The sequence below is a fragment of the Notothenia coriiceps genome, unplaced genomic scaffold, assembly GCF_000735185.1.
Source record: "Notothenia coriiceps isolate Sejong01 unplaced genomic scaffold, NC01 NC01_scaffold00037246, whole genome shotgun sequence".
Taxonomy (NCBI): Eukaryota; Metazoa; Chordata; class Actinopteri; order Perciformes; family Nototheniidae; genus Notothenia; species Notothenia coriiceps.
In genome coordinates, this window is record NW_011369947.1 from 17,721,938 (window position 1) to 17,744,419 (window position 22,482).

The following is a 22,482-nucleotide window of genomic DNA, read 5'->3' on the forward strand; positions in this document are numbered from 1 at the left end:
TTCATCGTTGTTGTTTTTTCTTGTTGCAATGTTTAGTTTTAGATGGATTGGCTCTTATTTTATATGTCGAAGAATGGATGGATGGAATTTGTCCTCTTTTGCTAGCTGGGTTTCCCTTTTCTTTTGTTTTCCCAAACCGTGAGGACTCTTGTATTAGACAGAACGTTTTTTGTCCATTTCACTGTGACCGGGCGTCGTCTCCTTCTGTTTGCTATGTTCAGCGAGTGTGTGGTATCATATTTTATAAGTTTTTTGCGCCGCGCCCTCATTTCTTCACCTAGCGTCTCGCGGCTTCCTTGGACGTGCCGACGTCAATTTTATAGGGAGGGCAGGGGTCCACACCTGGTTAGTCGGACAAACTCATCCCAACGATTAGTCTGTTGGGCCCGTGGTGGACGAACGAGTAGTTGTGGTGTGTGCCTCCTCCTTTAGAGATGTGGTGTTATGTGTTATTGACTGGTCCCAGCATGGGGGGCGTTGAATTTTTTAGTTTGTATAAAGGGGGGAATTTCCTTTTTACCTGGGAGAGTTCCTGATTGCCTGCGGTATTCCTGAGAATTCCTGATTGCCATGAGATTGCCTGAGGTTCTGAGGCTCCTGGGATCCTGTGACCTCCTGAGACTTCCTAGCTTCCTGACACTTCTGAGCTTCCTGAGACTCCTACCTTCCTGCCGACTTCCGTACCACGGACTTGCGAGTAGTTAAGGCGATAGGGAGGTGATTTGACGGTTGCAACAAATTCCTCACGCCGAACCAACACCATTTTGGATATCCCCGGTTTTTGTATATATTTGGTAAATAAATGTACCAAACGCTTTCTCTGATTCGGTGTCCGTGTTCTTGGGAGTGGGAAGAGTGGGGAGAGTGCACATTTTGTGCTGCGCCTAGGTTCCCCTAGACCTGGGCGTAACAAAATGCTTTTGGATTAGATTTCTAGCGTTAAGTGTATATTGTACTTTTAGAATCCAGGTCCAGTGGATGTGTAGGATATATAGTTTGATAGATATTACGAAGATGATTTGAGGTCTCGCCAGGAGAACGTGTATACTACGCGCTTGCCCACAGTATATAAGGCGGCTACGCCTCCTGACAGTCAGCCTTTTTCTCTTCAGTGAGCAGGACAACACCTGACAGAGGAAAGTAAAACATTTGAAAGAAGAAGAAAGAAGTTATCATACCTTCATGGAGTTGCCACTTCTAGAAACCCGCGGCTGTCCTTCGTGCCCTGGCTTAATAGCGGGCGCCGATCCCCACCACCTCTGCTTTGTAAGAAATTCAAATCAATATGATACTTGAATATTGAACGGATGTACCATTTATTTTGAAAAGCTTTATTTTGAAGGACAATCTTGTCGTTTACATGACGTCAATTCCGGTGTTACATAACGTCACTTCCGGCTACACGTAATATATGTTTTCAGCCTTTTAAAATGTATTAAATAAAAAGTCATGAATGAGAATAGGCGTATGGAGTTATACAACAAACACACAACGTCTAAATCCTCTATTTTTGCGACATTAATCACAGAGGAACGAAGGGGAGGAAGACCCGCCCATCGTCGAAGCAGCCAATGAGAAGACGAGCCAGGAATCGAATATAGAGTGGTGAAGTCACGCCCATCTACTTCCGGTCCATGGGACCTTATTTCGGAAAAATAATGTATTGAAGTCAATGGAGAGAGAAAACTTATCGTTCGATCCCGTTTGAATTGTGCCATGAATTACACATGATGTTTGTCAATCTTAAAAAATAATGTCCATGTCAAAAAAGTAAGTTTCTTGTAAAACTGTTGGAATATAAGACTGTGAAAAATACGCAACTAGAAAGACTACAAATCCCAGAGTCGCGTAAGTGATGTCACAATTGTTTTCCTCCACTAAGAGATGCTAAGATCAGCACCATATAGATAGAATCTATCTATATGGCGCTGGCTAAGATAAGATAACTTTAACAATATGCCTGTGTGCTTAGTACCAGGTTGTTATCATACCAGCAATGGGTCTTGCTCGTTCTTTCGCTTCCCGTCTGATGAAAGGACCAGGAGTGGCTGGATCAAGTTAGCTACCTAGCTAGTAAATAGCACGTTAGTTAGCATTACAGCCTTGTCATTTTTATTAGCCTTAATATGAAGTAACATTAAGTAACCCAAAATGTTAAACAGTAAGAGTAGTAGTCATATTTTGTGAACCCTTTGAAGAGTACTGTCACCGGTATGATCATTCTATAATACACAATGTAAGCCCGGGGTAGAAATGCTAACGTTAACGCTAGCATCCGTGAGCGCCAATCTTTTCTACTTCATGCTATCTGCATAAATGGTTGACATTAAACATTAAAAAGACCAGGCGGTTCAGAGAGAATCAAAGGAAGGCAGGCAGGCCCATTGGCATGACATTCTTCAGGACGTGTTTCCTTGTGGTGATAGTGAGGGTAGTCAATCGTTTTGTTGACAAGACAGTAGTGATGGCCATCTTGGTGACGTGTGTTGTTCTGCGAGACCAGAGATGTAGTTCATTAAGCGTTTCACACAAACAAATGTGTTACTTCACAGTTTTACGACACGTTTTATTTTTTTGACTTGCAAAATATCTTTTAAATTGACAAAAAACTATGTGTAATTCGTTGGCACAATTCAAACGGGATCGAAAGATAATCTTTTCTCTCTCCATTGACTTCATACATATTCTTTTTGAAATAAGGTACCATGGAGCTCCCCGGAAGGGAGGGGACTTGCCACTCTATATCACACGCAGCATGGGGACTCGGTCTCTCCAGCGCCATATAGACTGAGAGTTACGTCATCTCCGTTCACTCCATGGACCACTTTGTTACAGCAATGGCGATCATGGAGCCTCTCAATCGTTCCCCGGAAGTTAGCGCAAGGCTAGCAGAGCTGTAGAGTTGCAGCATAATAGACCGTTCATGACGGACTTTTAAGTAAGAAGAATTTTAAAGATTTATATGCGGATATTATCAGTACATCTGATTCAAATGAACATGTGTATTAAAGGATGTCAGTGGATTATCCCTAAATTAGTAGATTTAGGGAGCGTTTACAGATAACAGATTAAGCTAGGATACCATACCATAGTACCATACATTATACCATAGTGTTGAATACACAGTATTAGGAAACAATTTATACTTACTGTGTCCAGTAAGTATAAATTGTTTCCTAATACTGTGTATTCAACACTATGGTATAATGTATGGTACTATGGTATGGTATCCTAGCTTAATCTGTTATCTGTAAACNGCTGGGGCTGTCGTCGCTGCTCCTGCTGTTCCTGGCCCGCCGTAGGGTTCACCTCCGTCGGGATCGCAGCAGGCTCCTATGCTGCCGGCATGATGTCAGCTGCTGCAGTGGCTTAACGCGGAGCAGTGGCAACCGACAGTACAGTCGGCTGTTTTTGCAGGCAGCAGTAAAGATCATCACTTTTATGTTTTTTGCATTTTTAATTCTTTTGGTTAAACTAATGATGAATATGGTAATATCAGTGTACCCAGTGTTCTGCATAGGTTGATATTAACCTTTTGATCCTGGCTGTACGGTGTAGTCCGGTCTGCCAGCAGTTTGCCTCGCAGGGCGGCTAGCGTCGGGCACCGTTGGATTGATACTGCAATCCCTCATTTGGAAATCATGAGGAAAAAGGATGAATCTATGTGTTACTTGCCAAATGAAGGAGGGAAAGTTACAATTTGACAGAACGTTTCAGCTGGCTAAACCGCACTTTTATGTCATCTCATACAAAATGTTTTTGCTTTTTTAATAAATCGTTCTTCTATATAAAAACATACATGTTCAGTGTGTTCGCTGCTGCACTCTTTTCCATTCTTGTACTCTCCAGAGAAAGGACTAAAATAGTCACCTTGGTTTATTAACCTTTAAGAAAAAAAAAATGTATTGTCATTCTTTTTTCTTGCCACAGTGTAAATCCGGCGGCTTGTAAAAACCAAGCTGTAGGATGGTTACTTAGCTTGATTTGAGCCAATGCAAGCGCTATTTGGTTATATCGCACCCTTTTCGAACCAAGTTAATTTCAAAGTGCGTTTACAAAGAGATTAAAGACATTACAATAGAAACACTTTTAAATTGGCTACACTGAAACGCTGCTTCTCCATTGTTTTCTGAACTCTGGGACTTGGAAAGCTTGCACCAGTCCCTGAGACCTGAGAGTTTCGGATGGGTGTTGCATCTTTAGCAGAGGTCAGGAAATGTATTTTTAGCCTAAACGCCATTCGAATGCTTTTTAAACCAGCAGCAGTATTTTTGAAATGGATTTCTTTGACAGACAGAAGTCACGTTTGAATAGTGTAAAGACTTCAGACAGGAGGGTGATGTTGGATCCACTTTTCTTAGTGTTGTGAGGACTCGAGCGCAGCGTTGACTGAATTGCTGCAGCTTTTTCTAAAGATTTTTGAGTGGAACCTGTGAAGAGACACCATTTACATAGTTTCCAGTCTACTTGAGATAAAAGCGATGGACACGCTTTTTCTAATCCTAGATCTTGTTCTTTTTAGGTGATAGTAAGCTGAATTTGTAATAGCTTTAATGCAACTATTTAAATGCAAGTCAGGATCATGACTCCACTTAAGATTCTGGCTTCTTCTGTGTTTTGAACACTTGTAATGAAGCTTCACTGCTGACTTGTCTCCAAAACAATTACCTCGTTGTAGTGTCTTTTTCTGATTAAAGAAGAAGTTCTGACACATCCAGTCATTTTGATTTGATTCAATGAGGGAGCTGAAAATAGTTGGGACTTTTAACCTGTGGTTTCAATTATGTTCCACTCAGTTTTCTTTAGTCACTTGGTTTTTTTCCATTATTACGCACCACAAACTACAGGATAGGTCCAGGGCCTTAGGGTGTTGGCACCCGAATCTCCCATAAAAACCTGCCATTAAAGAATAACAACAACTTGAAAATATATTGAATGCTGACCACTTTCCACAATTTTAAGGACACTCCCTGAAAAAAAAACAGGTTATCCATCTCGTTACAGGTTGCGTAAGCGGCTAGGACACTTATTTTAGAAGACCTTCACTCGGCACTCCTGAAAAAAGAAGAAATGATAAATTGGTCTTTTTTATCCATATCAGCGACCATATATGTGACATACCAAACGGTGACTGTAATACCTCTGCAAGAGGTGTTGTTGCTTTGGGGGGGGCAGCAACACCACAGTCTCTCCACCCCTTCTCCCCATCATCTGCAGAAACAATAACAATTACGTGTTAATGACTCCCACAACAATGGATATATTATATATTTGTGTTTTATGCATCCAGCTGTTTAAGCTCCCTGACTCTTACCCTGTATAAACATGTGGTGGGAGCTGCTGCCACCAGGGTCCGTAGAGAACCCCCCTTCCACCCCTACCATCAAGGGCCAACCCTCATTGTTGTTGAGGGCCACCTCCTAGGCAGGGGGGAATTCTGCTGGAGGAGGGCCCCCTCCTGTCTTCCTCTGGTCCTTTTTTTTCTTGTTGGCTGCAAGCATTGGGAAAAAATTTGACCGCTTTCCTATACAGTTATGAAACACAGACCAATTGAAGCAATACAAAACGTGTATGTATTTTTAAGACCTCAAAAGAGGTGAACTTACCAGATTGAATGATGTTTTTATATTTAATTTGAGTTTGTTCGCAGGTACTTTTAGACCCACCGGGGTTACATCTGAAAAACGAAACAAAAAATGTCATGTACTGTAGGCTACAGCTTGAAATAAAAACAAAATGCTATAAATTAAAAGGATAAAAAAAAAAAATCAGGCTTAAAACCTGTTCTACACAGCACCCCCGATACCGGGGGGGAAAACGCATACGCAAAGCCCTCACCTTTTTTTGTTAACATGGGTGTATGTGGAAATTCCCCTTCGATTCTATTGGCTCTAACGGTTAAAAAGAGATGTCAATCATCAAAATCGACCAATGGGTTCCAGAGAAACGGTAAAAATGCCCATTTCCACCCAAATCACCTCAGAGGTGGAGTTATTTTTGCTAAACCTCTCTAAAAAGGTCAAATGTCACTTGTTTTGCATCAATCTTGATACAGGGTACTTATTATATGTTGTACTTTGGATTCCTAAAGCTTTTAGTCTACCTTACCATCATCCAAGGGTGGTTTTCACTATAAGTAAAAAAGAAACTTTGGACGGACACTATAATTTACAGTTTTTTACTATGTTCAATTTGAATTTTCCTTAAAATAAAAAACATCTATATTGATTCTGACTCTTTTTCATCCAACTCACAGGTTCATCATTACTTTGAGAAAAAAGATTATTAATGTTCCCCTTTTAGAAGTGTAGTTATGGTCATTTGTTCTGGGAATGTCATTTTTGAGCCTGAGACCTGAAAAATAGGGATGGGGTTTAACAGGAAAATTTAAAAAAAATACACATCCTGTAATAGTTCTTAGGATCTAGCAGCCAGGTATATATTACACAGTTATTAACGGCATTTATATATTTCACATATTGCACATGGTTTGTTGGTTATTGTATAAACAAAGTTGCACTTTAACATTTTGATTGAACATTTTATTGTGTAAGATATAGGTAAGCAAGCCAGACTGTTTTAACATGCTTCCACTATTTACGTTGAGCTAAGCTAATCGCCTCCAGGCTCTAGCTCCATACTTGAAACACAGACATGAGAGGGGTAACAATCTTTCAATCTTCTCATATCACTTAAATCTTCAGGAGCACGAACAAGTGTGCTTCCCAAAGTGTTGATCTACTTTGCAAAGCAGAAATCAAGAGAAAAGGTAATAGTTTTGAGCCTTGGTTTTCTAAACTCTAAACTAAGGTTCAGTTTCAAAAAAGGCCCCAAAGCTGAAAAATATGTAAGGTCACTCACTTACATGTTGTAAGATAAAGTATGTGTGTGTTTGTTGATATGTGCCAGTCCCTAAAGGCATGTTGCTGTCAACCCTGGGAACTTGTGTGTCCGACTGTAAGTCCTCAGTCCTGCGCTGTCAGAAATAGGCCGGGTTAGGTTAGAAAATGTTTCATAAGCTCAGGCTGACCTCTTTCCTCTCTGCTTCTCCCTCTCCCGCCACCCCCACCTCCCTTCTCCTCCTCTCTTTCTCTTACTGTGGCTGCCTGCCTCTCACCAGAACATTAAAACAGTCCATACACAAATAGTATCTCATACTTTTACCTGAGAAGTCTATATTTCATACAGTTTTCTTTTTGCTGCACCATATCCCAACTTCTTCCTCGACTGTCTCTTTCTTGATTTTAAATCTCTCCGAAAAGTCTCCGTTCTCATTAATATTTCCTGCATTCTGTTTGTCTGAGCTTTGTGTTACAAGAGTAATATCCTCCCTGCTCAACTGACTGAGGGAGGTGACTGAAATACTTGAATCTATGTGACACCACAGTGTATACTCTTAAAAATGAATGCACACATCTGTATGTGCAGGTGTGTTCACGTACGTGAGTCTCTGTCAATGCGTGCTTTTGCTGGTCTGCATGTGCATTTATGTGTGTGTGTGTGTGTGTGTGTGTGTGTGTGTGTGTGTGTGTGTGTGTGTGTGTGTGTGTGTGTGTGTGTGTGTGTGTGTGTGTGTGTGTGTGTGTGTGTGTGTGTGTGTGTGTGTTTATATGTGTGTGTGAGAGAGCATGTAATTGCATGCATGTGTCTCCGTGTTTGTCTCAATCTAGCATTTGACTGCCATCTGAATCTGTGGCACGTAGAGCAGTAGAGCTACGGAACAGCAGATAGACGGACAGACAGGAGGGAGAAAAAAAGGAACGGGAGGGGTGAGAAGGAGTGAAGAAGTAGAGAAGAGAACAAGTGAGGTGGAGGAGAAGGGGGAGGAGGGGGGAGAGATGAGGACAGAGAGCAGAGGAAGCGAGACAGGCAGAGAGAGACGGTGAGCATGAGAGAGTTAGACAAATAGAGATACAGAAAGCGTGAGACAGGCTCGGAGAAGGGGGGGAGGTGGGGGCATCCGCATACAGAGGCAGTCTGTGGTCTTCCAAGCAGCAGCAGCAGCAGTAAAAATAGGGGAGAAGAAAAACAACGATGGCTTGAAAGATTAAATTCCTGTTGGAATAGGAAGTGTAGAAAGAAGGAAGGGCAGAGACCGAGGGAGCGATGGGAGCACTGGGTGCTGCTGCCCCGGTGAAGGTGCTGGGTTCACTGCATATTGTTTAAAGGGAGGATCCACACTAAAATGCTCAAACACTAACAAGAAGAACAAACAAAGCAATATCTATATATAACAAAGGGTAATTTCACCTTAATTCTTGCAAAAATAAAAAAACATGTTTCTTTAATTAGAGCTGCCAGCACTTCCTCGCTCCCAACATGTTACAGACAGACACTTGGTCGGGAACTGTTGGCTTCACTTTTAACGCACCTACTGTACATGCACCTTTAGCATAATTTCTTCAACATGCAGGATACTTTGATAGACTTCAATGCGTGGTTCATGCCACGTTAATGTGTTAATAACAGGACGTATGTAGCTACATTACTATTTGGTTAGGATTAAAAAAAGATCACAGTTTGTGTTCAAATAGGTATGTTTATTGCACAGGTAAGAAACAAATTGCCAGTCTTTAAAGTATGTCACATGACAGCCTATGTTACTCCTGTCTAATTAATACGACCTACACATCAAAAACTGACGCTACAGGTGTGCATGGAGTGTCATCATTTGACGCATGGGGTCACTTTACAAGATGACAGAGTTGGGAGTTAAAACTCATGGAGCTATGTGTTATCTAAATATTGTCCAGCTCCCAATTCAATGCAGTAGCTTCTGTCAGTGATCAATGTTTTGCACAACAATCCTACAAAAAGGAGTCCATTGTCGAAGATGCAGAGCAGTTGCAGAGATATTGTGACACTGGCCTCAGCATAACACCCTTATGTAACACATGCTGTGCTTTTAGTAAGGGAAACACCTTACTATAACAGGAAAAACTTGCTTTATTGCACTTGTTACATGCTGAATTCTGCATGTTCAGGCACATTATCTACAGGCTAGCAAAAGGAATTTAGGGAAATGGCGGAAATGATTAAATCGAGCACCAAAGTGGTGGCCAACATAGTTTTTACCAAAGACAAACTGTTTTTCATTAAACGTTAAGATGATTGGAGAGGCCTCAAGATTTTAAACTTTTACAATATTTTAATAGAAAAGTTCAGAGCACAGTGACCCTCTTGGTCTTCCTGAGATTTTCTTCCATCATTCAGGTGTTTTTAAAGGGGGAGCTTTTTCTCATTTGTACAGATTGTTGAGCTCCATTGAGGCACAGGTGACATTATGCTATGAAAAACAATTATCTTGACTTGAGCGCAGTCCCAATCAACACAAACAATGTGGTTTCTTATCATTTCACAACCCCTCAGATGTACTGTATCTTACAGTCCCTTTGTGGAGTCTTGACCTCAAGGTCGGCGAACACTGAAATACCCTGTCTTTTGACACTTCCAAAAATAACACGTCAATAACAGAAAACTTTCAAAAGCTTGTGGATGAATTTCTAACTTGCCTTGCTTGGATACTTTTCAGCCGGTTTGATGGATAATGATTCCCCCAAATGTCAACACTCTTCTTACATCTCTTCATTCCCCGAAACAATGGTTTGGAATTTAGATTTTCATTGATATGACACAAAGCAAATCTGTTTTTTAAATTGTTTTATTACTCCTAACTCACAAAGGGAAAGCCTGTCTTTTACAAAAGACTACGAAAGGGGGGTGAAGGAAGGAAGTGATTGCTAAGTGCTGGAACAGGTCCCACATCTCTCTCAGATGCCAATGACTTCTGATAGAGAAATTTCAACAAACCCACTGATTGGCGCTGCAAAGGATGCCATTCAATTAGAAATGAACATGTGAATGGATGCTTCTGAGAGGGATCTGGAGTGATGGAAAATACAGGTTTGGCATGATTGAGCTCCAACCTGTTTGGGGATTGCTCATGTGTGCCTTTGTGTATATGTGTGTGTGTGTGTGTGCACTCTCCCTGATAGGATGGGGGCTTCGTTAGGGTAATTACAGCTTTACTATGTAAATAAGCCTGTCATAGAGGAGAGAGACACACCCACCTCTTTTTCAGAGCCAATTAACCTAACTCCCCTGGAATTTACATACCCAACAATCTACGGCAAACACACACACACACACAAAAACACACACACCAAAAAGCTGTTCCGGCACTAGTATTACATGCTCACTTGTATTCACTTTATTAAAGTGCAAATATCCATGCAGTCTTACATGCACCAAACTTTCTCTTTCAGGCACCAATGTGTGTATTTGTGTGTGTGTGTGTGTGTGTGTGTCTGTGCGTGTGTGCGTGCGTGCGTGCGTGAGTGCGTGTGTGTGTGTGTGTGTGTATTTGTGTGTGTGTGTGTGTGTGTGTGTTAACTTGAGTACCTTTGTGTGTTTTCGATCCAGGTTGAGGCGCTATACTACAGCTAGCCAGGTGATATCTGAATGCATAAGGCATCACCCCGGGCTAACTGGCTGCTGGAGCTGTGGTGAGCAGCATCTATCATCGGAGGCCGCTGATGAATGTCTGTCCTGAGTGGCTCTGTGGCATAGTGAGGGGAAATGAGTCATGGTGGAGGGAGAAGGGAGGAGGAGGAAGGATGGTGTGGTGTGGTGGGGTGCAAGGTGGAAAGACGAGGGAGAGGGGCGCAAGGGAGAGGATAACGCAAGGAGGTAGAAGAGAAGAGAGAAGAGAAAAGAGTGGGAGTGATGAAGAAAGAGATTGCAGAACATAGAGATGGAGAGAATAGCCAAGAGAACATGAAATAAGAATATTTAATAAGACTGCGTAAGAATGGTAGGATGGAGATCCATTTGGAAGAAAAGTAGAAGAAGTGTGAAGGTGCTGGAGGAGAGAGGGGAAGTGTCAGGAGAAGAAACTCGTAGCATGAGGCTTGAGAAACAAGAACATAAGCATGAGGCAAGAAGAGGTAGAACTGAAATGGAAGAAAAATTGGAAAGGGGGATGGAAAGCGAAAGAGAAACAGAGATAGAGATGAGGGTGCACGAGGAAGAACAGAGGGAGATAGTGGCGAGATGGCAGGAAAGTGGGTCAGAGGAGAGGACGACGATGTGGAAGAGAAGGAAGAACAGAGTGATGAGGCGAGATGGAGGGAGAGATACCAGAGGGAGAAGCAAGAGCGGGAAGATAATGGAAGTTTATAGGGCAGCGTTGCTAGGTTCCCGAAAACCAAATAACAAACCAAACAAGACTCAATAGTGAATCCGTGTCAAAGATATGTGCCATGGTTCAGGACACAGTTTGGATGTGAGCAAAGTGGTTACAGGTGTAGCATTTCTTTATGATAAACCATAGCTACAAAAGACTCTCAAATCATACCATGGAAGTAAATAAAACGTTCTCATGAGAGATGTGATTGCATTATTCAGGGAAAATCCAGGGTCAGTTAATATATCTGTTATACATTATTGACAGGGTACAATGTACAAAGAATAATCAGGCAGCTTCTGAATCAGTTTAACGCAATGTCACTTTCATATCCAGATTTCCATCCAATTATAATGCAAATGTCAACTGCATTTCCTGAAAATTGGCAAAACAATATGCAAATGAATGCGAGTTTATATATTAGGAATTGGTCCATGGAGATAAACAGCCCTTGCTGCTTCAGTTGGGTGCCATTACAACATTGTAGAGGGCACAAACATGATGCTGGTAAAACATGATAGGAATACAACATTACATTTGTTTTTTGTATTTTCTACATTTCCATTCAGGTTTGTATGTGCAAATTGAAAAAACTAATAAAAAAAGGGGGATAGAAACACAACTAATGACATGTTGAACTTATTGTAAAATGTAATATTTCTAGTATAACTACCAACAGCAGTGATGTGTACAAACACTAACATCACATCTGCTTATCTATATTTGATAAAACAGAGAGAAAGAGAAAGTGATGCCGCTTGTATTTATTCTGTGCAAAGAAGGACGAGCCAGTGTTCCCGGGGAGCATTGGGTTCTCGGATCAATACTGGTGCTATGATGAGACAGTGATAGAGCTTGTGGTCGAGATCTTAAAAGATACCTACACCATCACTTTCTGCCATTCTCCTTCTCTCTGGGGTTACGTACAACCCTGCTATATTTAACATGCGTCTTAATTTCCCTATTTTGGCTGTCTGTCCACACTCTACTGACACATTCACATCTGAAAATCTAACATGTGTGAAAGTGCTCTCCAGAATTGAAAATCCTGGAATCACATTTTAATGTGGATGGGGAAAACTGAAGTTTTTTTAAATGGCATTGGCCTGTTTTAACTCTGTTTTTTACAACAACATGTTTTATTTGGACACAGAAGATCAAATGTAATCATTTTTATTAATTTAAATTCATTGTACTAATTCTACCAGTCGTTGGTGACTATTCTCGTGTATTTCCACATACAATAGCCATAACTGAAAGAAAGAAAATGACGCAAGGTAGAGAACATTTCAAGGCGTGTTTTATTACTCTGTCTCGCTCTGCATCTGTGTGACATTGAGAGATTAAGTACACTTCAATGTATACTTATAGTTAATAGAATCTATACCTTGTAAAAAATCCTTGATTGTGTATTTCAGTACATATGTGTTGCTGTACATTACATACACTATTAAACATGGTTAAATACTGCCATTTATAAAGATAATGCTCTTTCTTATCTATCTCTTCTTTGATATGACATCTGCTCATCATGTTTGCATTCTCTTGTTAAAAAACAAACCCTACCACACATACAGAAATTAATTTTCTCTTTCCCTCCCTCTCATTCTCTTTTTCTCTCTCTCTCTCTCTCTCTCTCTCTCTCTCTCTCTCTCTCTCTCTCGCTCTCACACACGCACATACACGCACGCGCACGCACGCACACACACACACACACACACACACACACACACACACACACACACACACACACACACACCAACAACACACACACACACACACACACACACACACACACACACACACACCAACACCAACGTGCGCACGAACAAACATTCACACAGACAGTCAGCTGTGCCCTTCCCACAGTTAGTAGCACGAAAACAGCACACACTGCCTGTCCCTGCCTTACACACATATATACACACACACATGTGCACACACACACACACACACACACACACACACACACACACACACACACACACACACACACACACACACACACACTCTGCAACTGCCCTCTACACACTCTTAAAGGGACATGACACAGGCTTGTGCATGGCTAGCGAGAGTCAACAGGATACCTGGAAACTAAATACACATTTACAATAGGTGTAGCATACTACATAATGGCTTTTATTGAAATACTGTGTGACTATGAAATAACACGAGCAAACTATTTAAAGGATAAACTAGGGCAAAGAGTAATTTGTAGGAATTTTTGAGGAGTGGCCAAAAAATTAAGAATTCAATCATTGTGTTATTTTTACAATCTTGAAGTAACAAAACAAGATCCTTCAATGTTAGTATATAAATAAGAGTTTCCTACAAGACATATTTAACTAATGGCAACAATTTGCACATGATGGTTTCTTATTGTTCCATATTAGGGCCTCATCATTATGTTCATAAAATGGTCAGTTTGGATGGTTAGTTTGGATTAAATATGATGTACTACAATTAAGCAGCGACATTAACAAGACCATAGGAATACTGCTTTTTTGCAAAAACTGAATATTTTGGAGCCACAAAAAACTGTATAAGCTGTCAAAAATCTGTCAGTCTTATCAAAAGTTTTAAATGCGTATGCCAATGGACAAACAGAAAAGTTTTGTTGTCTATTTTATTCAGTTATCTTTTTTGGAATTCTTTATCAAGACTCCCTCTTTTGGGAACAGGGTCTATTAGTGACTATTTTTGCAGTTATACAATCAGGTAAATTAGGTTTGCATTGACTGTTTTATATTCAGGGTTAAAACAGAATAAGAGGCGCCTATTACATTTTTGGAGTAAGGAGAAATGGTTATACCTATCCTGAGGTCATAGGAAAGGTAGTTGGGTTGAACATGTGCACGGGGCGGGGGGGGGCACTAAGTCAAACCCTGGTTGCCATTTGGGCCGACTAAAGCCCTACTGTTGTAACCTTAGGACAAAAACCAAACAGTGTACCGTACCAATAGTAGGATACAGTTATACATATTATTGTTAAATTAAAGCGTCATTATAGTGATAGCAATTCGTATTTCTAATGTAGTTCTGTGCATGAACACAAATGCAATGTAAGGCCTTTTACTTGAAGGCCTCCAGAAGAAAACTTGAACTTGAGCGAAGTCGACGAAAAATGAGACACTGTGGCTTTAAGAAGCCCCCACCCTCCCACAACAGGGGGGGCATGAGCTGAATCCAGGAACAGCGATTGAAAAAAAAAAAAGCTCCACCAGTAGACGGTTTCAAGTTCCCCCCGGCTGAAACCCTGCCTGATTTGTGGGCAATGTTGGGGATGTAGAAAAAAAGGAAACCGGAGCAAAGAGAGCGCAAGGGAGAGATAGGAAGACAACACTAACTGGGTAGCTATGGAGATAGTAGGTTTTCCTGGTAGCTTTCTTTGACAGGTGCCGAGTGGGATAAAATAAAGTACCAGAACAGCCTCCAAGATGTACGGCAAGGGTAAAGGAGCTGTTGTCCCCTCCGATAGCCAAGCAAGAGAAAAGTAAGTACATTATTGCACTGTCACAACAGAGATCCAGTCAAGAAGAGTGTGCTAGCTTGCTAAACTTGCTAACTGATAGGAGGCAACTCAGTCACTTCAGCAGGAGCACGCATGTTCTGCAGGCTCTTTTTTTATTAACATACAAGCTAAAAAAAGTGATGCTGTGATAGTTTATTCGTTGTGTTTGCCACTTGTGTGCCTCTTGCATCCTCCAACTACACAGGCATGGCTGCTAAGTTAGCTGCTAGCTACACTGCCAGTTTCACTCTTCACTTGTTTGTATATCTAACAAAAGAGTTGCTGTTTTTAAAGTTGCAACCTTTCTATAGAGAGGAAGTGTTGCTGCACGTGTTTCCTAGTCATAATGTATACATGTGCACTCGGGGCTGAATTGTCGGTAAGGAGCATTGATGGGGATCCCACTTTAGTTCCATCTCTGAGGAACAATGCATTTGGAGCGACGCTGTGTATTGTAGCTAGCTGGCTTTTGTGTCGCCCCGCTGAAGCGGCAGGTAAAAATAGAATACAGCTGGTTGGGGCTTTGTTACAAAATAGCACAGGAACACTTTCAAGAATGGTTCCACAACGCTACTGTGTCTCCCGAACGCGGAGGCTACATTGTATCCATGTGAGCGTTCGGTCAGCGGAGAGGCGCCGCTGCTACGCGCTCCGTGCAGGGAGAGCTCACAACTTTTGTGGCCCGTACAGATTTCCCTCAGTCACCCCGTGTTCTGCGAACAAGTGTTGGGGTTTAAACTCATTGTAATTTGTCACCACCGCCTGCTGTAGAAGACACAAACTTAGGCTCTTTCAAGCGGCTATTTTGTCAGGAAGCTTGGGTGGCGTTAGCTTGGGGAGCCGTAGCAGTCCAATCCCTTTGTCTGCAAGCCACCGTCTCGATGCCTGTTGTTTGCTCAGGATACGCATGCCGCACGTTTACCAACAGTTAAACAATATGCAGAGGTTTCAAGTTAAACTGAAATATAAATTTTACAAACTACTATGAACCAATTCTGAAATATAAGCCAGTATCTGCAGGGAACATCCTTTGCTGATAGTCGCCACTAACAAAGCCAACTAAGACCTGTGAATGCTTGCATTAAACTTTGTTGGATGTAATTGTTTTAGAACCCTGTGGTGGTTTAATGGGTGATGTTCGAGTTTATATTACACAACAACTGAATACACTAGAAGTAAATAAAAGGCTAAATCCTCCCCACAGGTGAATGGCTTTATTCCTCACACTGGATGTGTTGAACACAAATGCTCACTTCAACTGGCTGGACCAGTCAGCATAGGGGAGCTGGACCAGACAGAGTTGTCAAACTTATGTACATGTGTGTGAAGATCAGCAGCCTTTTCCAATACCTTAAGTTTATACTTTGCTGTGTTTTAAACCCATATTCTTATTTTTTCTCTATGCATCGCTCTTCTAATGTCTTTCTCCATCTGCCTCCTAACTCTCACTTCCCATCTTTTGCTGCTCCTCAAGGTCCTCCTCATCCCTCGCTTCAGTGTTGAATTATTGAGACGGGCTGAAGCAGCTGCTCTCAGCTTTGCGTCAGAGTTGAGGGAGACAGAAGAAGAGAGAGAAATAGACAGAAGAGAGGGAGATATGGTGGGCAGACTCATCCATGTTTAAAGAGGGGGTTTTGTCGCCCGCCTTAGGCAGGATGTCAGGTGTGCCGGTGGTGTACATCAGGGAAGTTTCACACTCTTATGGGAGTGAGCGTATGAGAGGACCAATGTCCCGTCTCGGAACCAAAGAGGGAACGGAGGGGAGGTAGGTCAGGAGCTCACCTCATATGGTGTGATGGTGGAAGTAAAATGTGTTTTAACCTGAGAGAAGATGGGGGGGGGGGGGAATGCAGACATCAAAAGTGAGTAAAATAGAATTACAGCTATATTGTGTCCAACCTTGGTGTCTTATAGGGAGTCAGGGTTTCTAGAGCTACCAATTTAATTTGTATCTTTCCTTATGAATATAATTTCACATTCTGGCTGTCAGAAACCAGCACTGTTTTTTATTTTCCTCTCCATCCTGTCTTGACTTCTCCTCCGATCCTCGGTACCACCAACTGTTTTTTTCTCTCTTATGTTCCGGTCAAAACTAATTTTTCGTCCTCTTCCTTAACTCCTCTCTACTCCTACAGCTCCTGTTCCTCTTCTTCCCCTCCTCCTCAAACTTCTCTTCCTTTTCTATGAGCTAGCTTCTGAGTTTTAATAATGCAGGAGGCCAGGTGCACGCACACGGAGCCCCTTTTGCAACCCACACACACCACACATAAACATGTCATTGAGGGCCTCTTGGGGGGGGGGTCTACAGTGTAATCCTTGTATCCCAAGACATAAGACCAAGTCCTCAACTATTCCCTTCTAGTCAAACTTATAGAAAGCTGCACAAGTGTTAAGTAAGCCAGTAAACCTGCAGTGAACGGGGAGATGCAAACGGCATCAATATTTGAAGCACTTTCAGTATCTTAAAGCTTCCTGTTAGCTTTTGTCAGGCTTTTCAAAACTGTCAAAAATATGCGTAGATGCAAGAAATCTATATGAGTTTAAGTGTGATCAGTAAATGGCACAGGTAAAATAACCATCTGTGTGTGTGCTGTGCAGATGTGTGTGGGGCCAAATACTAGAGTGACCTGCAAGTGGCACTGACTTACACTCTACACCAGCGGTCACGGAGAGCTTTGTGACCTACAAATTGCAAGGAGCCTCAGAAAGTGGTCAGATTCCCATGGCTAAAGTGGTGTGTGTGTTTGTGTCTGTTAGCTAAACTGCAGTCTTTAGCCTCTTAAGAGCATCGGTCATTGGTACAACAACCAATTTGTCCCATTGTCTGTGTCGCTGCAGCCACATCGTATTCCTGGTGTTAGATATGGTTATTGTTGTGCAGAATAATGGATACATTTAAAGTTGAATACTATTAAGCAGTGTAAATCACTCTGGGAAGTATAGACTTTTAAGCCACTTCTGCTTTGTTTGTTTGTTCATCCGGATTTCTGCCTGCAGTGCTCATGTATGTTTTCTTATCTTGGTCACTATCTGCAAGAGGGGAACACCCTCGGCTATTTATTACCTTCCGAGCAGGACAGCGGGCTGTACACATACAAAGACAAATGGACTTCACAGTGAAACTACTATCGCCTATTCATAGCAAAACACCTATGTCCCACTTTAATCTTGGGACAGCATCTAGTGAGAGTCATGTCTGCAACTGTAGCTCTATACGTGTTACAGAAAAACTGAAGAATGACTCAGAATGACATGACATAAATACAACAACATGTCCGTTTCTGCTTGATTAAGATGGTCTGCCTCTGGGAAATCATTCAAATTATATTCAAATGCCAATAACTTTGTTGTTATATTACTGATAGTCCAATTGGACAAAGGGTTGTCCAACCAATGCTCAGCCCAGGCCAGAATGATGATTATGATACCAGGTCAGATGCTGCGACTGGCCAAATTCAACCACTGTGGTGCTCTGAAAAGACTCGTAAAGACAGCAGTAGGTAGTCAAGGATAGCTAATTAACTGCCCATGATATATATATATATATAGAAGTTGGTGTCTCGTAGGGTAGTAAGATATTTATCGATACAAGTGTCGAGATATAATATTTTCTCAGAATCAGTGAATCCAATTGTAATTTGTAGTTGATTTGTGATTGACATTGTTCATTTTGAGTTGTTTACACCCTCGTATGATAGATGGCAATTCCAACGTGAGCATATGATGTTGTCTTCTGTATACTAATGCAGTTTTCTTAACATTAGTTCAAATGAGAACAGGAAAAATCAATATATTGCCTTGCTTAGAGTATGGCAACATATAAGTCGAAACTCTTGTATCGTATCCTATTCAGCATTTTGTTTGCCAAGACAAATCCCTTTTGCCTCAGTGAGAAAGTGTAGGGACAGGGAGAAGCCGGATGTACAATATCCATCTTTAGTCGTGTCTAAAATAATAGTTTGTACCGATTGCCATTTCATATAAATTTGTAGAATTTTGAGTGCAGGTTTCTTTGACCTCCAAGCCCAAGTGATCATCATGTGTGACACTTGAATAAAAACTTTGGAACTAGACCTTTTTGGTGTGTTAAAAATACATGTATCTTACAAATCTTAAAGAGAATGCATTTATATCTGCCAGCTGCTGCCCCCCCCCTCCTGTGATGATGCTTAGATAATGTCCCCCGACTGCGTTGCTTCTATGGAAAAAGACAAGGTGTGATCATATGGCAACCATCGCCTCCCTACAGTTATTGTCTATTTGCCTATTCATATCTTTGACTGACTACATTTGCATTTTAACAATGCATATCTTAAACATTTGCATATCATTAGCTCTAAGAACTGGTCAGGCACGGATTGTATCTCCATCATAACGCAACACAGCAGTTGTTGCCGTTTATGTTGCTCCCATGTGCCCCCCCCTCATCTTCAGCTCGATTCAAGACATTTAGCAGAAATAGTAACTCAATAATTGGATTCTAGCTTTGGAAACTCAGATAAATGAGTAGGGCTTTACTATCCCCCATATGGACATTTACTTTGTGCAGTTATTTGTTTATGGATATTTTCATAGTGAATCACACTGACTAATCAACTAAATAGATAACAACTATAGCATTTATAGCCTGAGAGTATTTGAAACACTTTTTTTCCTGATATAAACAATGTCATAAATGTGCTTATATTATCATAAAACCATTACAAAAATAGAAAATACACACAATGATAGACGCACAATAAAATAAGAGGAACTCTCCAGGAAAGACATTTGAGCATGACTATTATTCTACAGACACTTAAAAAATATCCTAGGTGTTAGGCTGCAGCTAATGATTATTTAAAAAAAGCAGTTAATCTGACAATTTCTTATTCTACAGTTTAATCTTTTGTCAATAAAAAATCCGAAACAGTGAAATTTGCCCATCACAATATCCTGGAGCTCTAGGTGACCATTGAGCAACAGAACTAACCCCAAGGCATTCTGTTTATTATAATGTAAGACCATTCAAAGCAGAACAATTCTCACAGTTGTGAACCTTGAGATATCAATCTTTGCCATATTTGCCTGACAATTCCATAAGTTAATCGAATACCATACTAGTTGACTGTTTAATTGACCAATTGTTGCATTTCATTTTGAGACCTTTCGTGCAATTAGTTCGTCATACCTACTTGCAATCGTTCTGTTCAAATGAGGCGTTTTTCCTAAAGAGCGATGCATTATTCTTTATAAATGACGTCCTAGGTATCACTGAGCAGCTAAGGAGCTTGGTGACGCAGAAAATAATAGATACATTATGCATTGGCAAATTTAGTCCAGTTATTAAAACGTACACTATTACGTTTCTCTAAAACATGTTGATAATGATAGCCTATTGGCTCTCTATCCAAACATTTGACTGACTAATTATATATCATTTTAAGAGGCTTGAATTTAGTAAATGTTCTTAAATAGACATCACCTCTCTCACCATTTAACAACAGTACAAGGGGAAGAGAGCATTGGAAAAACAAATAGACGGTCAGTGGTTAAAAAAAACTGAACAACAGCGGTATTATCACAAAACCATGTTTCATTGATCACTTCATTGACTAATAATGGGGGCGATGACAGTGAGCTACTGTCCTTCTCATTAGGACCTTATTGGCCTGTCAGAGGACTGTCTGCTCTGGGCACACGGGGCACTGTCATATCCACGCTGCCGGTCGATTGATGGTCCATTAACAGCCTATTAAACACGACTAAGTGAAGGCGTTAGGAGTACAATGTTGGGCCAATGGGGGTTTCCCACTCCACAGCATGGTTCTTGTGTCCGTTAATAGACCCTGGTGGATTGCTGTTATAAAGTGTGGCTGGCCTGATATAATGGTGATTTCAAATTCATGGCCATGGCTTTTAAAAATACTGTTTGATTTAGTTGGAATGCCTCTCGTGTGCAGCTACTATCAGTATTTAATCAGTACAAATGGCAATTTTTTTCATACAGCTTGGCTGGTATACTTCAGGTTCTGTTTCAATTTTGAAGACTTTGGATACTTAAGCTTCGTAAAATGTATATTGGAAAATAGTGTCAAAAGCTCTACAGTCCACAGAGCTGAGATTATGTGGCCCTTTTTTGTGAGAACATTTCAAGCAACCCAAACATCTTTAAAGGTATTCTAGAGATTTACCTGCATTTGAACCAAGAGCCAAGGGTAGTTATTGTCATGGTTTCTATATGCCCAAAACTCTCTGCTTTTACCAATGCCTACCAGGTGTTATCAGAGGGACAGTAACAGTACTGAACCTTTGTGACTGGTCAAACATAAGCCTTGAGATGGCAACATTTATTCCTGCTGCATGCAAATGTGAATATCAGGACTTTGGACATATAATGTTAAATAGATAATGCAGCTGACTTTTGTTTAATGTAAAACAACTAAATAAAGGAAGTCACAAAGAAAAGACAAACATAAACTTTCATTGTATTTGCTAATTGTTTGAATAGATTATTTGTAAAGAACCAGAAAAAACTCACTCATTCGGCCTGTCTTGACTTTTCTGCTGCTTTTGATTACAATCACCATGTCTCTTTTCTACGTATCCATTCCAACTTCATAGTAGCACAGACTCTTTTTCTTTTACTTAAGCAATACCATTAAGCCACTTTATTAGCCATCGTTGGTCTGTTAACCTTCACAGTTGTTGAGTTGTGGTAAAGATTCAAACACAAATTGACTCATAAAATCAAGCCCCTGGAAAATATATTACCGACTATCCTAAGGGGCTTATAGTTTATAGCAAGATTTGGTTGAATTGTAGGTCTGCATTTGGTTGTAAAAAATTGGGCTGCCCAAAAAACCTAAGATGCCAAATAGACATCATTGAGTGCAAATGCGAAGACTTGATCTTGAGAATATGGAGGCTGGATTTTGCCACTAACAACTTTTTCCTTTGTGTTTCAGGTTAGCATTATATGTGTACGAGTACCTGCTACATGTGGGAGCACAGAAGTCCGCACAGACCTTCCTGTCTGAGGTAAGATGACATCCATGACCTGAACTAGTTTCAAAACAACAAGTCCTCCAACTCATACGACCAAATAGGTCGATTGTTCAAGCGCTTATTATGACCTTTAATCACGTTTTAAAGTTTTCGACCTCTAGTGCTCCCGTTGACTGCAAACGCTCCGGTGAGTCGTATGTTCACAAATAATCCTCTCTGGAAATCATAAATTGTAGGATAGTTTGGCCATTAAAATGCTTTTTGATTAGATTTCTAGCGAGACGTGTATGTTCTACTTTTAGAATCTACGTCCATTACATTTTTTGAATTAATTTATTTTAAGCTCCAACCACCGGAATTCGTTATACTAGTCAAGAAAACTCTCCTGGGGAATTTTATTCAAATTCCAACAACATTTACCCCTCCCTCATCAACCTTGAAGTTTAGCCTCACGTAGGGTGGTCCTTTAAAATTGAAATTCGGAAAGTCTAAACTCCAACCCCCAGAATTCATTCTATTAGTCAAGAAAACTCTCCTGGTGAATTTTTTCCTCAATCTGACAACATTTACCCCTCCCTCATCAACCTTGAAGTTTAGCCTCAGTTGCCAACAGCAGCACGTGGCTGGCCAAACTTAGGCTAAACTTTCAGGTCGATGAGGGACACCCTAACTGTAGATGTGTAATGCTGTACAGTCATAGCCAAGGTGCAAGTAGTAGCAAAATGAAATGCAATTATTTTCTAACGGTTGTGTTGCCTTTTATGGGACCTGAATAACTGAAGATGTTGCTCGCTGAGGT

At 40.9% G+C, this 22,482-nt stretch overlaps 2 protein-coding genes across 2 annotated transcripts in view; both read right to left on the reverse strand.

Annotated features, from left to right (window-relative positions):
• LOC104966240 (single-stranded DNA-binding protein 3) overlaps positions 1–5,384 on the reverse strand; it is a 64,922-nt gene extending 59,538 nt beyond the window's left edge. Inside the window, exons 1-3 of the mRNA XM_010795423.1 lie at positions 5,315–5,384; positions 5,122–5,211; positions 4,324–4,430 (exon numbers count right to left, since the gene is read on the reverse strand). Coding sequence (XP_010793725.1) covers positions 4,324–4,430; positions 5,122–5,211; positions 5,315–5,384 — 267 coding nt within the window. The remainder of the gene's footprint in view (positions 1–4,323; positions 4,431–5,121; positions 5,212–5,314) is intronic.
• Positions 1–22,482, reverse strand: part of LOC104965963 (gamma-aminobutyric acid receptor subunit alpha-6-like) — a 599,227-nt gene that overhangs the window by 341,737 nt on the left and 235,008 nt on the right. The window lies entirely within an intron of this gene.